A 15,242-nucleotide genomic window follows, 5' to 3' on the forward strand; every position below is an offset into this window, starting at 1 on the left:
CTAGTGAAGGTGATGGAGAGGGTGATGGTGCTGGTGAGGATGATGGAGAGGGTGATGGTGATATTGAGGATGAAGGTGATGGTGCTGGTGAGGATGATGCAGCATATTTGGAGGGAAATGATGTTGATGATGAAGGGTATGTACCACCTAGAAGGACAAGAAAGCCCTCAGAAAGGATCATCCTGCAAAAGCTGAAGAAACCTTGTTTTGACAAAGATGGAAGGGGTTCCACATCTAGCTATCCAGTAGATTTGGAGTAGTTACCTAGGTATATGGGGGCAAAAGTGGGGATGGTATCATTGGGCAATTGTAAAGGTAGCCCTTTTTGGTTATTTTTTGATATACACCCACTACTTGCAGCATACATCCATTTGTTTATGGCTTGCCTTTTTTGGATATTTTTTAAGCTTTTGGTTACATGTTTTGGTATACAAAATGGATGGCTGCTACATGCTAGTAAAACTTATGTAATGGATGCTTTATATTAAGGTTTATAATGGATGCCCCCTATAATGGTAACCATGATGTTTTTATTTTATTTTCTAGTAAATGTTAAGCATTAACAATGTACTTTCATTAGTGCAATTCCTTTTATGCAAGTTAGTGCAATTCCATTCATGCAAAGTTTACTTTCATTGTGAATGTAACTAATGTACTTTCATTGTACTTCCATTCATTAGCCCTTCCTTTTATGCAATGTACTTCCATTCATGCAACATATACATGAGATAGCAATTAACTACCATTAATAACATTACCATTAATACCCTTAATACATTACAAACATGTAACATTCAGCCGTTCAAAAAAAAAACATTACAAAGATGTAACAATTCTTCATTACCCTTAATATATTACTAATACAGGAAAAACCAACAAAACTACATCTTAATAACCACTATTGCTAGCATCAACGATATAACCACTAATAACCCTATGATCACTTCTAACAATGGATTGATCTCCTCTGTATGACACATCTCCATATTTTGACCTAGTTCTTCATCCGCCCATTTGAAAAAACCACAGTTACCTCCTTCCACCTACAACAAAAAAAATTAGGGTTCTATTACATACGTTCCTCTTTGGGAAGTTAGAGCAGCCCTAAAATTTTAGGGAGAAATTAGTACAAAAATAAATAGATTTTTACCTGATAATTAGGGCAGCCCCAAAATTTTCTTCCTGGGTTATCAGGTGTTCGTGAGATTGATACACCACAAACATCACCACAGTCGCATCTTATTACCTTCTTGTTCCTCATTCTTGTACCACCATTGAAGCTTGATCTTGAAGACAAAGTTGTCATTTTTCCGTTGTAGCTCTGTGACTAACTGTGGGGGTCGAAGGGATCAATTGCACACGAGGATGTCTGTGAATGGGTTTTTAAATGATAAATGCCACGTATCTTCCACCTAAGCAAGTGGTAACCGGTTGATTAAAGGGAAACCGACTACTTGGCAAAAACGACACATTAAATGCAAGTTTAAGGCAAAAACGGACCTAAATTTGAACTTTGGGCAAATCCGTCAATTTTGTGAAAATTTGAGGGTTTTTATGCCATTAGCCCATACATATATAGTAAGTAATAAGCATAACATGGTTGTATATGATGTATTGAGTTTTGTACCTCTTAAATTTCAAGAAAAATGTAATATTCTATATATATATATATATATATATATATATATATATATATATATATATATATTAAAATTTAAGGTTTAATAGAGTGTTGTAAAAATCAGCTTAGACAGTCCCCAACTGCTTATGATTAGCATTAGTCGGTCATGTTAATTGGTCTTGGTACTAATCGGTTCTAATCGGCCATGTCTTAATCGGTCATAATTAGCCCTAATCGGTCTTAAGTGAGCAACAAAATTAAAATGGCAAAGTTAATAAATCGTTTAAAAAGTCAAAAAAAAAAGTAAAAAAATCAAATAAAACTACAAAAATTAAAAAAAAAAAAAGGTAAACAAAAAGTCAGAGTTCTAACTTCTCATTAGCTCTCTACGTGTCTACTCTCTTTCATGGAATTGGTGGCCGCTTGTCTTCACGACATCAATGTTGGTTAATTATTCATAAATTAAAAGCTTCAGTACTACACGATAAGTTTGTAATGTTTATTTACTTATTTTGTTATAATACTGGTAGTATTTATTTTAAAAAATTATAAGTTCTTTTATAGTTTAGGGTATTCGATTAATTTTCGATATTAATCTCTGTCTTACCGATATATATATATATATATATATATATATATATATATATATATATATATATATATATATATATATATATATAGAGAGAGAGAGAGAGAGAGAGAGAGAGAGAGAGAGAGAGAGAGAGAGAGAGAGAGAGAGAGAGTGTGTGTGTGTGTGTGTCAGGTTTGTTTGATCTAAGGCCATCTGTTATGCTTGTCACGAAGAACGGAACCACGGGGACCTTCACGAACCACGGAACTGTGTTGGTGTACCGGAGACGACAAAGAACAGAGAGAGAGGGAGAAGAAGAAGGTTGGCTGAGAAAGGCAACGACCGTGGTCTTCCGTCCTCCCCACCACGAACCACCACGACCACGAACGTCCAGGGTGGTGTGCACGGACAACGCTCGTGGCCACGTAGACCACGAGCCCCTTCAATGCCGGTATACCAGACTGTCTAATGAGTGTTTTTGTTTTCTTGAAACGGAAAATCTACTCTAACGAGTTTACAGTTTATAATTTAACTTGACAACATTTATCCATAAGAATATAATATGTTAAAAGTTATAAATAGTTTCTAAGTTGAAATGCTACATATTCTATGTAGGTAAAACTTTTACTTGTTATAAAATATAAAATATAAAATGGTGAACATGTAATATATTATAAGTTATAAATGTTAAAAATAAAAAGTTAAATTTTAGCTACTTTATAGTATTTATAATTTCTATTTTAACTTGTTACAAGTTTTATATAAATTTTATTTATATATTTTTTTGAATAAGTAAGTTAATATATACATAATATTATAAAAGATATGAATCATAAAATAAAAATAAGGGGAATCTAAACGTATTGTATTAATAAAGTTAAAGCTTAGTAGTAAAAATAAAAACTTTAATATAAGAACGTCCATAATATTAAATTCAATGGAAATGTTGAATGAGTTAATAAGTGTAACTATCATGAGTGAAACTTAGTTGTGAAATGCCATTTTTAAAACTTGGAGCTCCATGGCAGTTTGAACTTTTTAATTAATGGAAAAAATAAAAGTTTTCTAATATTAAAATAAACATTATAAATTAGTTTTTCTAATGTTTTATTGAACTTTGTTGAGACAATGAATTTCAAAACAAAAAAATTAATAGAAATATATGAATAGTAGAAAAATAATCTCTAAGACAATCGATTAGAATTAATAGAACTATATAAATAATTAAATAGTACAAAGATAATCAATATGACAATCAATTAAAATTTGTAAAGTTGGATGTATTATTCAATATCTAACATAAGTCTAGTAATGACTTTGTGGGGTCCAAAGCCTATTACCGGAAGACAAATTAAAAATATCCTGTCTTCACAAATAGATTGGGAAGGAATCCAATATTTGAAAACACACACACACACACACAACTCCATATCTGCTTTTCATTGAGCGTTCTTATCTCTTCACATTCATTTGCTGCCTCTCCTTTTCTTGCTCTCGTTTTACTTGTAAACACAAATATCATGGCTTCATCTTCCTACAAAAAGTTTGCTCATTTACAAATCCCTCTGGAAGAGATAGTATCCGCCACCAGCAATTTTTCTGAATCAAATATCATTGAAAGAACTGGATTTGGAAACGCTTACAAAGGACAACTCTTGCGGTCTGAACAACTGATTGATATTTTCGCACACAGGTTAGATCGTGCGAATGGGCAAGGAGACACTGAGTTTTGGAAGGAGATCTCGATTCTTTCAAGTCTCAAGCATGAAAATCTGGTCTCCCTTGTTGGTTTCTGTGATGAGGAAGATGAGAAGATCATTATAACAAAGCTTGAGACCAACGGAAATCTGGACAAATTTCTAAGAGATCCGACCCTGACATGGATCCGAAGATTGGAGATATGTGTCGGTGTTGCCCACGCGCTGAGTTACATTTATTATGATAAGGGACGCGATTTCAGCGTCATACATCGTGATATCAAAAGCTCCAAGATTCTTCTAGATGACAACTGGAAACCAAAATTATGTGGTTTTAATCTTTCCATTAATCAAAAAGCAGCACGAAGGCACCGTCTTTGCCTTGAACACGCTGTTGGTACGTTTGGTTACAGTGACCCAACATATTTACAAAGCGGAAGTGTGAGCCACAAGTCCGACATATATTCTTTAGGAGTTGTATTATTTGAAGTACTTTCTGGGATGAAAGCAGTAATGGTAGAGGAGAATAGTAGGCTATTAGCTCCATTGGTCAAATCCCATTATGAAGTAGGAAAACTAGATGATCTTATCCATCCGGATCTGCGGAAACAAATGGACCCACAATCATTCAGAATCTTTTCAGAAACAGCATATTACTGCTTGAAGGAACAGCGATCACAACGCCCAAGCATAAATCAGATTGTCGTAAAACTTGAGAAAGCTTTGGAATCTCAATGGAAACATGAAAATCCTGTAAGACCTTTCCTCTTTCCATTCTCCTTTATGTCATGATGCTTGTTATGTTTATTAATTATTTCCTATTATTGCAATTCGTACATAAGGTCTACACGATTGGTCAAGGCACAACATCCAAGAGCTTAAAGGTAATCGATTTCTTTTTTTTTTGGAAAATAATTTAAAACAAGAGAAAATTGTAAATTTAGGCAAATATGTTAACTAATTTGTGGAAAATAGCCAAGAAAAAAAATTCAAATTGCATTTTTGGACACCAAAATTGGAGATGGATTAAGTACATCTACGATTTTTGCAACCCATCTATGAACGTACAAGTCCCTAAAGCATAGACGTGTTTTAGCGATTTGTACGTTCGTAGATGGAATAGTCCATCTGTTAACACAGGAACACATCTATGAACATAGTTGTGGCTAGTATAAAAACTAATTTTTTTTTCTTCATTTTTCACTCTTTTTTGTTGGAAACTCTCTCTGGAAAGTTTGATTATTTTTAAAAGTTCAACTTTATAGTTGTTTAGTTGTTATAAGGATTGAACATAGGAACGCATCTGGAAAGTTTGATTATTTTCACAGCTTCTTTTTTTTAATGGATCGAGTCAGGAGATGGGTCAGTAGCTTCTTACCAAACAAGCTGACCGGACCGAGTCAGCCAAAAAGTGTTGACCGGACCCAGTCAGCAAGTCTCTGTCTGCAGTAGTGGTGGCGTTGGGTTGGGTCATAAACGATAGTTGGCCCATTAATCAAACTTGTTAAAAATCTCTAACCAACCCTATCAGTTTAAGTAAACAGGTTGAAATTAGGTCAACATGCTTATTGTTTTTCCAACCTAATATATTTGATAAACATGTTGAAACCAAGTAGACCAAATTAAATTTCCAAAAAAACTCCTTAAAAATCATGTAATCCTTCCAATAAAATAACATAAAACTTAAAAACTCCAACAATTATTCAATTTTAAAAATAATGCAACCATAAATCTATAAGTCCATCACACAAACAAAAACTAAGTTCATACATCCATAAAACATTGTAAATGTTTAATTTATAAATTCTACGCAACTCGACTTTCAATAACGTTTACTAACCTGCGATTTTTGTAAGAAGTATTAAAAAAAATAGTAATCAATTAAATAATAATGCTAAGTAAATATAAATTAAAAAATATTAAAAAAAAAACTTTAAACGGGTTGGCGGGTTGTAAACTTGTTGTGAATTTCAACACTAACCCAACACATTTAATTAAATCGGTTAGATGGGTTGACCTATTTAATTAAACATGTTGAAAATATCCTCCTAAGGCTATCCGGAGTGGAAAGCAAACCACACATGAGTTTCGTATGTGGCATACACGTGGCACACTAACCCACCGTTGAACACCGCCCCGTGGACCGGTGGTTTGGGTGTGAAGTGGCTTCTAGTTGTGGTGAAGACGGAACAAGACAAGAATTTTGATTGGTCCTTCCTATTTCCCTCACATTTTCTCTTTTTCTCTCTCCTCCTTTTTGCTACTTCACTACCAACCCACCGGTAAACACCATTTCCACAATCTAGTAGGTTGGTTATGGAATGGTAAAATACCTATGTGGTGCTGAGTTGGCCGGTGGTTTTGTTGTGACCACTCCCCACAACCTAATCTGCTATATATCGTGTAAGGTTGATGGGTTTGGGTTAGGATTTTCAGCCCTAGTCTCTAGTACATACTCCATTCCATCGTGGATGTTGCCGATTAACACTAATCAGAAGTTGTAGAACTCTTATTTCTTGATCGCTTCAAGGTTTAATATAAGGAAAGAGAGAAAGGGATTAGGGTTATGCCCTCCCTCCGACATCATTGCCTTCTCATCGGAATCTCTATCGCTAGCAATCGATCACATACAAAACCTTCCCTTTGTCCTTCTTCTGGGTTCGATTTCTCGGCCACCATGTTAGCCCTCACCTTTACTTCCCATCTCATCCATCTTTGGCGGCCACCTCTACATCATTCCTCTATCACCACCATATGTGTCTCCCTCACCCTCTTCTACATTTCATGTCCCCTCCAACCAGACATGTCTCGCTCTCGTCTCCATCTCCTGATCAACTAATCTCCTTTTGATCAACTGACCCCTTTTACCTTTGTTCTTGAACTTTGAGGTACATACCTTATGGTATGATGATTCGTCATTTAAAAATTGAAATGCTTGAATAAGATTATTTTTCATGGTTGCTTACTTATTTTGCTTGTATATTGGTAATATTTATTTATTTAAAAAAATTCATTCATAATTTACGGTCCGCGATTAGTTCCTGACTAGGCGATTGATATTGTTAGTGTTTAAGCACTTTAACCAACAATAAACGATTTCACACAGAGTAATAAATGCAAAACAAAAACAAGAGCACAATTATGTGGTTGCCACGATCAGATCAATTGGCTACGTCCAACGAGAGAGAGAGAGAGAGAGAGAGAGAGAGAGAGAGAGAGAGAGAGAGAGAGAGAGAGAGAGAGAGAGAGAGAGAGAGAGAGAGAGAGAGAGAGAGAGAGAGAGAGAGAGAGAGAGAGAGAGAGAGAGAGAGAGAGAGAGAGAGAGAGAGAGAGAGAGAGAGAGAGAGAGAGAGAGAGAGAGAGAGAGAGAGAGAGAGAGAGAGAGAGAGAGAGAGAGAGAGAGAGAGAGAGAGAGAGAGAGAGAGAGAGAGAGAGAGAGAGAGAGAGAGAGAGAGAGAGAGAGAGAGAGAGAGAGAGAGAGAGCCCATAAACTCTAACAAAAAAACTGGCCCATGACAAAATTGGTGGCGAATATGATATCGAAACTATATAACCCATGAAAAATTTATGCATACGGTGCTGCTATAGAGTCAAATGTTGAATCAAACTCTACAACTTAACACAAAATACCACGAAAAAATAACAAACTTTACATATTATTTTACAGATAAATATGCTCCCTGGCCATAGGGTCGAAAGGTGATTCGCCTTCAATAGCAGTAAGTTAACCTAAAACCTAAAACTGCCAATGAGGTCAAGCCCTGAGTTGACAAAAGATTGGCGGTTGACAAAATTGAAGGCGAATCTGATATAGGAACTAGCCAGCGAGAAATCTCTTTCTGGGACGCCGACCATCGGATCAAATGGTGAACCAGTATCCACAACTTAACACAAAGTAGCACCAAAAGATTAACTTACTTGACGTATTCCTTTACGTATAAATTTTTTATTTGAAACAAAACAAGATTTTAAGAGATTATTTGAAATTACTTTTGTTAAATAAGAATAATAATTTAAACATAAACATATAAATCTATTATATTAAAAATGTTAGTATTAGATAAGATTACACAAGCGATGATGAACTAGTTTCAGCCCTTGCTATTATATTTTTTTGAAAGTATTTATATAAAAATGACATATAATTACGCTACCACCTTTTTGCAGGGGAAAAACTTGGAACACTTAGAGATCCCACTACCTGATATAGAAAAGGCAACAGAGAATTTTTCTGAAAAATACCTCATTGGGTCGGGCACATATGGTGATGTCTACAAAGCAGAACTTGACCATTTTGATAGCAAAAATTTATTGCCATTAGAAGTGAAAAATAAAAGCGAACTTCCAAAGAAACGTAGCACTGTAGCTATAAAGCGGATATTAATTAGAGAAGACAATCAAGGAGAACAAGGGTTCCTTGCAGAAATCGAAATGCTTACTAGTTGCAAGCATCCCAACATAGTCTCTCTTCTTGGCTTTTGTAATGAAGGTCGCCATATGATACTTGTCTATGAGCATGCTTCTAATGGAAGCCTTGATGAATATTTGGGAAACACCGGTAGCTTGACTAATCTTACTTGGGTGCAACGTATAAAGATATGCATTGATGTTGCATGTGGGTTGAATTACATTCACAACAAGATAGAGGATGATCGAAGGATAATACACCGTGACATAAAAAGCGGTAACATTCTCTTGACTGAGAATTGGGAGGCGAAGATTGCTGATTTTGGCCTTTCTAAATTCCGCCCAGAGAATCAACAGTTGAACACACTCTATACAGAAAATATTGCGGGCACAAAAGTGTATTTGGATCCGGAATATGATAAAACGGGTAGGTTGAAGAATGAAACAGATATTTACTCTTTCGGGGTAGTTTTATTTGAGATGTTGTCTGGGAGGTTTGCCAATGATCCAATTTACACCAAGGAAGATATTAACGGGATTGCACCTGTCGCAAGAAGACGCTTCAATGAGGGAACAATAATGGAAATGGTTGATCCTAGGTTATTGGAAGAAACTCATGAAAACATTTTCAATCCAAATAAAGGACCAGATAAAGATTCCTTATATGCATTTTCAATAATTGCCTATCAGTGTGTCGCAGAAACTCAAGTTGAGCGTCCAACAACGGAAGTCATTGTCAAGAAACTTGAAGAAGCATTATCTTTTCACGTAAGTTATATATAATCAGTTTAGACACAAATCCTTCATAAAGTTTGTTACCACTTTGTTAGTTTTCCCTCACCTTTTGTACATTTTCACATAAAAAATTTAGCAAACAATTTCATTTCCAATTTTATCATCGGTTAGTAAAATTTCATCATTAATAAGTAATTTTTTTATCACTAACTTAATATACATTTATAACCTATTTAGTCATATGTATGTATATATGTATCAAAGGTGAGTACTTGATATTTGAGGCCATGTAAGAATATATCACAATTTTAAATGAACATATATAAAAGATATGGACATTAATGAAATATTATATTATTCGATCATGATATAAAATAGAAAGGAAATTTTGTTCAAAACTTAGGTATGTTCGTATGATGAAATGGAATAAAAAGAAATGAAATAAACATTGTAATGGAATGAACGAGATAATTGAATGTATCATTACATTCCAAAATTTGGTCGACTGAAAAAGATAAATGAGTTATCAAAACATGTTGTTTTATATCTATAAATAGAAATTAAATAATATTGAAGTGATAAATAAAGAAAAAATAAAACATAAATTTTAATTATAATTAAATAACGGATGCTTTTAAAATAAATTGCATATAAATATATTTATTTATTTTAAATTACATAATAAATATAATTTGATTAGTTATTGGACATTATATGAATAATCCTGATTTATATATAAACTATCAATCTCCTAGGTGAAGGAACAAGAAGAAAAAAAAACATATCTAATATATTTTTTTCATTCCAGCAGCTTAACACACTATTTAATTACCCATTATTAACTAGTAATTACTAAACACTACCTATTTAACCTACATCAAAGTTAGAAACCAATTGATGGTAGAAGGGATTATCCAATGTGGGATTGGGTTTGCACCCCAACATTTTCCAGGTTTTTTTTTTTTTTTTTAATTAATGGATATAGTTCTATTTCATGAATTAGGTTGAATCTTCAATCTATTACCCGATTGGCGATTCCATATCCAATTTAAAAATGAGACATCGACTATTAGACCATTTCTAATCCATGATAACATTATTTTACAATAATATGATTTAATTTTTTATGTAAAAAGTGATACTGTCCAACGTATTATACCAATTTTTATTTAAAGAAAAATACCCTAAAGTTGAAGGACCAAAGTTAGAGTAAATGAATAACAATGCCGTATGGTGTAGCAAATTGTGCTGACTTTGAGCAAATATTATATCAAATTTGGTATACATTTCTGGTTATTTTTGAATTTTCAAGTTGATCGAGTGTTTATTAATTCACAGGAAAACTCCAAAGACAGCATCAAAATTTCACTCGAGGACATAAAATCGGCCACACAAAACTTCAGTGATGACCACTTGATTGGTAGGGGTGGATTCGGGAAAGTCTACAAAGGACAAATTACACACGCTACTGGATGTAATGCCATTGCTGCAAAGCGGCTGGACAGACGGTTCGGTCAGGGAGAACCACAATTTTTGTCGGAGCTGCAAATTCTTTTGGAGTATAAACATGAGAATATCATCGGTCTTGTAGGTTATTGCAACGAATTAGATGAAAGAATCATTGTTTATGAGTATGCGTCTAGAGGAAGTCTTGATAGGTACTTGTCAGACAATGGGCTTTCATGGATTAAACGACTTGAGATATGTATTGATATTGCAAGCGGGTTGGATTTCCTTCATGGAGGTGGAGTAACACAAGAAGTGGTGATACATAGGGACATCAAAAGTTCAAACATTCTGCTAGATGATGATTGGAAAGCAAAATTTACAGATTTTGGGCTTTCTATGATAAGTCCAATAAATAAGGATATTGATTTTGTCATCGAAAATACTGCTTACGGTACACTCGGCTATTGTGACCATCTGTACGTTGAGATCGGTTTCTTAACAAAAGAATCTGATATATACTCATTTGGTGTGGTTTTATTCGAGATTTTGTGTGGGAGATTGGTGCATGAATACAAAAATGGGAATCGTGGACAATCTCTAGCCGATTTGATTAGAGTCCACTATAAAATGGGAAAACTTGACGACATGGTCTTTGAAGGCATAAAGGAACAAATTGTTCCAAAATCGCTGTCTACATTTCAAATGATTGCCTATCAATGCTTACACCGTGAAAGAGAACAGCGACCAACAACTAGTGAGGTGCTACTGCAACTTAAGAAGGCATTGGAATACCAAGTAAGTATTCATATTCTCAGGAAATTGTTTTCATTTCAAGGAATGAACAGTTGATAACTATGAGTATGACCCATGCCTCCGCTCAGGTTTAAAGTTGGACATATTTTGTTAGTTTGCTTCCAGCTTGCCGCTGTTTTTTTTTATTTGAAAAAAAAAATCTTAAAACAGACTCCCATTTTGTTGCCACTCGTTGAAAGAAAACAGGAACACTTTATTATTATTTTTTTTGTTTCCGGTGTTATTCTGGTTTTTCATAAACTGGATCTTTCCAGCATTGTTTGTTTCTAGGATTTTCAGAAACCAACTTATATGCTTCCGTCTTTAGAACTTTAAAAGAATATTTTCTCGATTCTGGATTTTCAGTTATGGTTTCCATAGGTTACTATTCAAAAAAGAAATCATTATTTCCAGAATTTCCAAAGCAGAATCATTTTGTTTTCTGTTTCTAATCAACATTTCCAGTTTTGGTGTTCTCAGAATAAGGCATTATTATTTTAAGAAACATTTTTTTAACTATTATATTATATACTACGCTAATTAAAACATCCGTTTCAGATGGAAAACAAATCTGCCAACAACAGAGCGATTGTTCCTGCAACAAATGAACTTGTTCCTCCTTTATCACATAATGTGTTGGTGGCTCCACACAAACCAGAGAAATTCAGTGGTTTAGATTTCAAGAGTTGGCAACAGGAAATGATTGGCTACTTGAAAGCACTCAACTTGGATGGATTTCTGACTAAGGATCCACCCGAGTTGAATGCCCAAGTAGGAGACATTCAAGAACCCGCTGTCATCGATGCTTGGAAGAACTCAGATTTCATGTGTCACAATCATATATTAAACAGCCTAGTGGAGGCATTATCAAACAAGTATAGTACCACTAAAACAGCAAAAGAATTATGGGAATCTTTGGAGCGGGAGTACAATACAGAGGATGCTGATGTTGTTGCACGTTTTCTAGAGTACAAAATGGCGGATTGTAAAAGAGTAGTAGATCAGGTGCAAGAACTTCAAATAATCATGCATGACATCCATGCTGAGGAAATGACATTGAGCGAGACTTTTCAAGTAGCTGCAATTATTGAAAAGTTGCCTCCTACTTGGGTGGATTTCAAGAAATATTTGAAACAAAAGAGAAAGGAAATGAGTGTGGAGGACCTCATCGTGCAGCTACAAATTGAGGAGGGTAATAGGTTGGCTGAAAAGAGAGTGTATGTTTCAGATGTCACTAATTAGGCTAATGTTTTCGAACATTTGAAAGATGGCTAGCCGAAAAAGGGAAAGCTTTAACTTATTTCAAAAGGTGGAAAGTTAGAAAAGAAATTCCGAAGGAAATGTTACAATTTAGACAGTTTCGCCACAAGTCTTTGATAGTACGTTGCCAAGTGAAAGAAAAAGGGAGAAGTGAACCACTTATAACTACTGTGTCACGCACGAGGCACCCAAAATGGCCCTTGTTATTTTTGATTCAGTAGGTTAATCTCCTCATGTTTATTACGAGAAAGAGTATAGATTTTTATTGGCATGATCTGTCAAGGGGTTAATTATATAAAAAAAAACCTTATGATTTCCCAGATAAGACCTCAAATATACTTTTTTCAAATAAAGACCTTGGCTTTTGACAAACTTTTCGAATTGTACATTTTAGCAGGTTTCATCGTGACGTGTCTGTAATGCTTTTGACGTGGTTATCCAACTAGGATAACACTTAAAGATTAATTATGTTTTATTATGAGAAAGAGCTGTATAGATTTTTATTGGCACGCCATGATCCGTCAAGGGGTTAATTATATAAAAAAACCTTATGATTTCCCGGATAAGACCTCAAATATACTTTTTTCGAATAAAGACCTTGGCTTTTGACAAACTTTTCGAATTGTACATTTTAACAGGTTTCATCGTGATGTGTGTGTAATGCTTTAGACGTGGTTATCCAACTAGGATAACACTTAAGGATTAATTATGAAAAGACCCTATGTTTTGCCTTTATTTTCGGATTAACCATTAATTTTTTTTCCTTAAGGAATGCCTTTCTTTTCAATTAAAATGCATATGGTTAATATCAATAAATACCTCATATGTTGTGTTTTTATTTATTTATTTATTTATTTTTTTTTTTTTTGGGAAATCTTCAATAAAATCCCAATATTTTAGGCCGGTTTATAGTTTAATCCTACTTTTATTTTTTAAACAGAAAAGTCCCGATTATTTTATATTTTGCCCAAATTAACGAAACACTCTTTATTTTATTTTTTTAACAGAAAATAACAGATTATCATATAAAATTAGATGATCGGGACTTTTCAGTTTAAAAAGTAATTGTTGGGATTAAACCGTAAACTGACAAAAAATATTAGAATTTTATTGGAGATTTCTCTTTTATTTTCATAAATCTCAACTTTTTTCCCTGAATAAGACCTTGTATATTTTTTCACTTTTTTCAATTTGGCATTTTTTGAATTTGTTAAACAAGTTTGCATGATTCGTCTCCGATCCAGTATGCTGAGCTGCAATCTTTTGAATTTCTTGTTGTTCATGTGTAAAGAACAATTTTCGCGATATTCTTAGTGTTATCCCCTTTTTTTTGGAAAGGGAACTTCCCTAACGAGGGTTTCCGGGCCAGCTTTCGCGCACCGACTAATCCCCCGCTGCAAACATGAGGCTTTGCTTCATGCCCTGGAGTCACTGCAGGCGAACCTCCATGACCACAAAGGCTGAGTGGTGCCAGGATTTGAACATGGGTCAATAGGTTATCCACCATATCTTCCCCTTTGTTGTAACCATATTGCGCTTAATCAGTAACAATAATGTTATATTAATATACGATAACTCGTAGCCATATACACTCCCTTGTCGCCTCATAGAGGGCGTAGTTCGGAGTGATTCGTCGATGTGGCAAGTAGAGACTATTTACAAGACCTCCATGATATCTTCGTGTTCCCGATGGTAAGGACATTACGAGATTGGGAACGTTCCTTATGCGGGTCTAATAAGCTGCATCAGCATAGCCGACAAGGGTCGTGTTATTCTAAGTATCATTCGTGGTAGATTCACTCAATGCCATATAGGGATAGAATAAACCCATATTCATAGTACCTTTAAGGAAACGAAAGATGTCTTTAATACCATCCCAGTGGTGGCGTGTTGGCATAGTGCTTTGTCGAGCACGACAATTGAAAACAAATGAGATGTCCAGTCTAGTACACTCAGACAAGTACAATAATGCACCTATTGAACCCAAATATGAACACTCAGGGCTCAATATCTCTTTATCGTCCTCTTTTAGAACAAATGGTTCTTTTTTAATGTCTAGAGAATGAACGATCATGGGAGTAGATGACAACTTTGCATCATGATGACTAAAGCGTCTCAACACCTTCTAGGTGTAATTTTCTTGATGGGTTTTAAGCATAACAAACAATCCCTATGTGTGCATGCAACCCTAATATGTTGGATCTATGTTTTCTCTATTAGACATACAAGCATTCAACACAAAATAAGAAACCCTTGGGGGTATCTATAATTTTTGAAATTAACATAAAATTAGGGTTAGGATACATACCTTTCAGATTGTTATTGTAAACAATCTGGAATCCTTGCTTGAAAGACCATTAGTAGCAAGCGCCACAAATGTCGCGCCTCTAATGGTTCACAAAGAAATCCTAGAAACCAAGGAAAACTATAGAGAGAGGGGGAAGGAGCCAAGATTTCGTCCAAGGCACTTAGAAAGAAGGCATGGACGAAATTCAACCCTAAGGAGGGTTTATATAGGTCTTAGGAAGGTATTGGAGAACGCAGGTATCTCCAAGATATCCCTAATCCCTTAACTTCCTCCCTAAGGCATCCAAGGCACCCTTAGAGCCCAAGGAAACCCTAGAGACACTCTAGATTTCGTTCCCCCCTCTTTAGGGAGGTTCTTGAATTTCCCAATGCTCAACTATTGAACATCGTCACCTTTAGTGTT

The 15,242-nt window shown here is 34.8% G+C and overlaps 2 protein-coding genes across 2 annotated transcripts; one reads left to right on the forward strand and one right to left on the reverse strand.

The window, feature by feature from the left end:
• Nucleotides 1–881: 881 nt before the first annotated feature.
• Nucleotides 882–1,306, reverse strand: LOC145123648 (uncharacterized). The gene is made up of 2 exons (XM_079058857.1): nt 1,151–1,306; nt 882–1,043 (listed from the first exon to the last, which is right to left on the reverse strand). Exons 1-2 carry the CDS (start codon nt 1,304–1,306, stop codon nt 882–884), a joined length of 318 nt encoding a protein of 105 aa, XP_078914983.1.
• A 2,181-nt stretch (nt 1,307–3,487) lies between these two features.
• Nucleotides 3,488–12,904, forward strand: LOC145160980 (uncharacterized). The gene is made up of 5 exons (XM_079080376.1): nt 3,488–4,642; nt 4,732–4,773; nt 8,057–9,064; nt 10,370–11,275; nt 11,831–12,904. Exons 1-5 carry the CDS (start codon nt 3,713–3,715, stop codon nt 12,512–12,514), a joined length of 3,570 nt encoding a protein of 1,189 aa, XP_078936502.1. The 5' UTR covers nt 3,488–3,712; the 3' UTR covers nt 12,515–12,904.
• The last annotated feature ends 2,338 nt before the right edge of the window (nt 12,905–15,242 follow it).

Source organism: Lactuca virosa, chromosome 1, assembly GCF_052849685.1.
Source record: "Lactuca virosa cultivar CGN04683 chromosome 1, Lactuca_virosa_CGN04683_v6, whole genome shotgun sequence".
Taxonomy (NCBI): domain Eukaryota; kingdom Viridiplantae; phylum Streptophyta; class Magnoliopsida; order Asterales; family Asteraceae; genus Lactuca; species Lactuca virosa.

Bases quoted from the DNA above. Each gene is read 5' to 3' on its own strand.
- LOC145160980 (XM_079080376.1), top strand. From the start codon at position 3,713: ATGGCTTCATCTTCCTACAAAAAGTTTGCTCATTTACAAATCCCTCTG. The intron at 4,643-4,731 runs GTAAGACCTTTC...TTCGTACATAAG, and splicing joins AATGGAAACATGAAAATCCT to GTCTACACGATTGGTCAAGG. The intron at 4,774-8,056 runs GTAATCGATTTC...ACCTTTTTGCAG, and splicing joins CAACATCCAAGAGCTTAAAG to GGGAAAAACTTGGAACACTT.
- LOC145123648 (XM_079058857.1), bottom strand. From the start codon at position 1,306: ATGACAACTTTGTCTTCAAGATCAAGCTTCAATGGTGGTACAAGAATG. The intron at 1,044-1,150 runs GTAAAAATCTAT...TTTTTGTTGTAG, and splicing joins GGGGCTGCCCTAATTATCAG to GTGGAAGGAGGTAACTGTGG.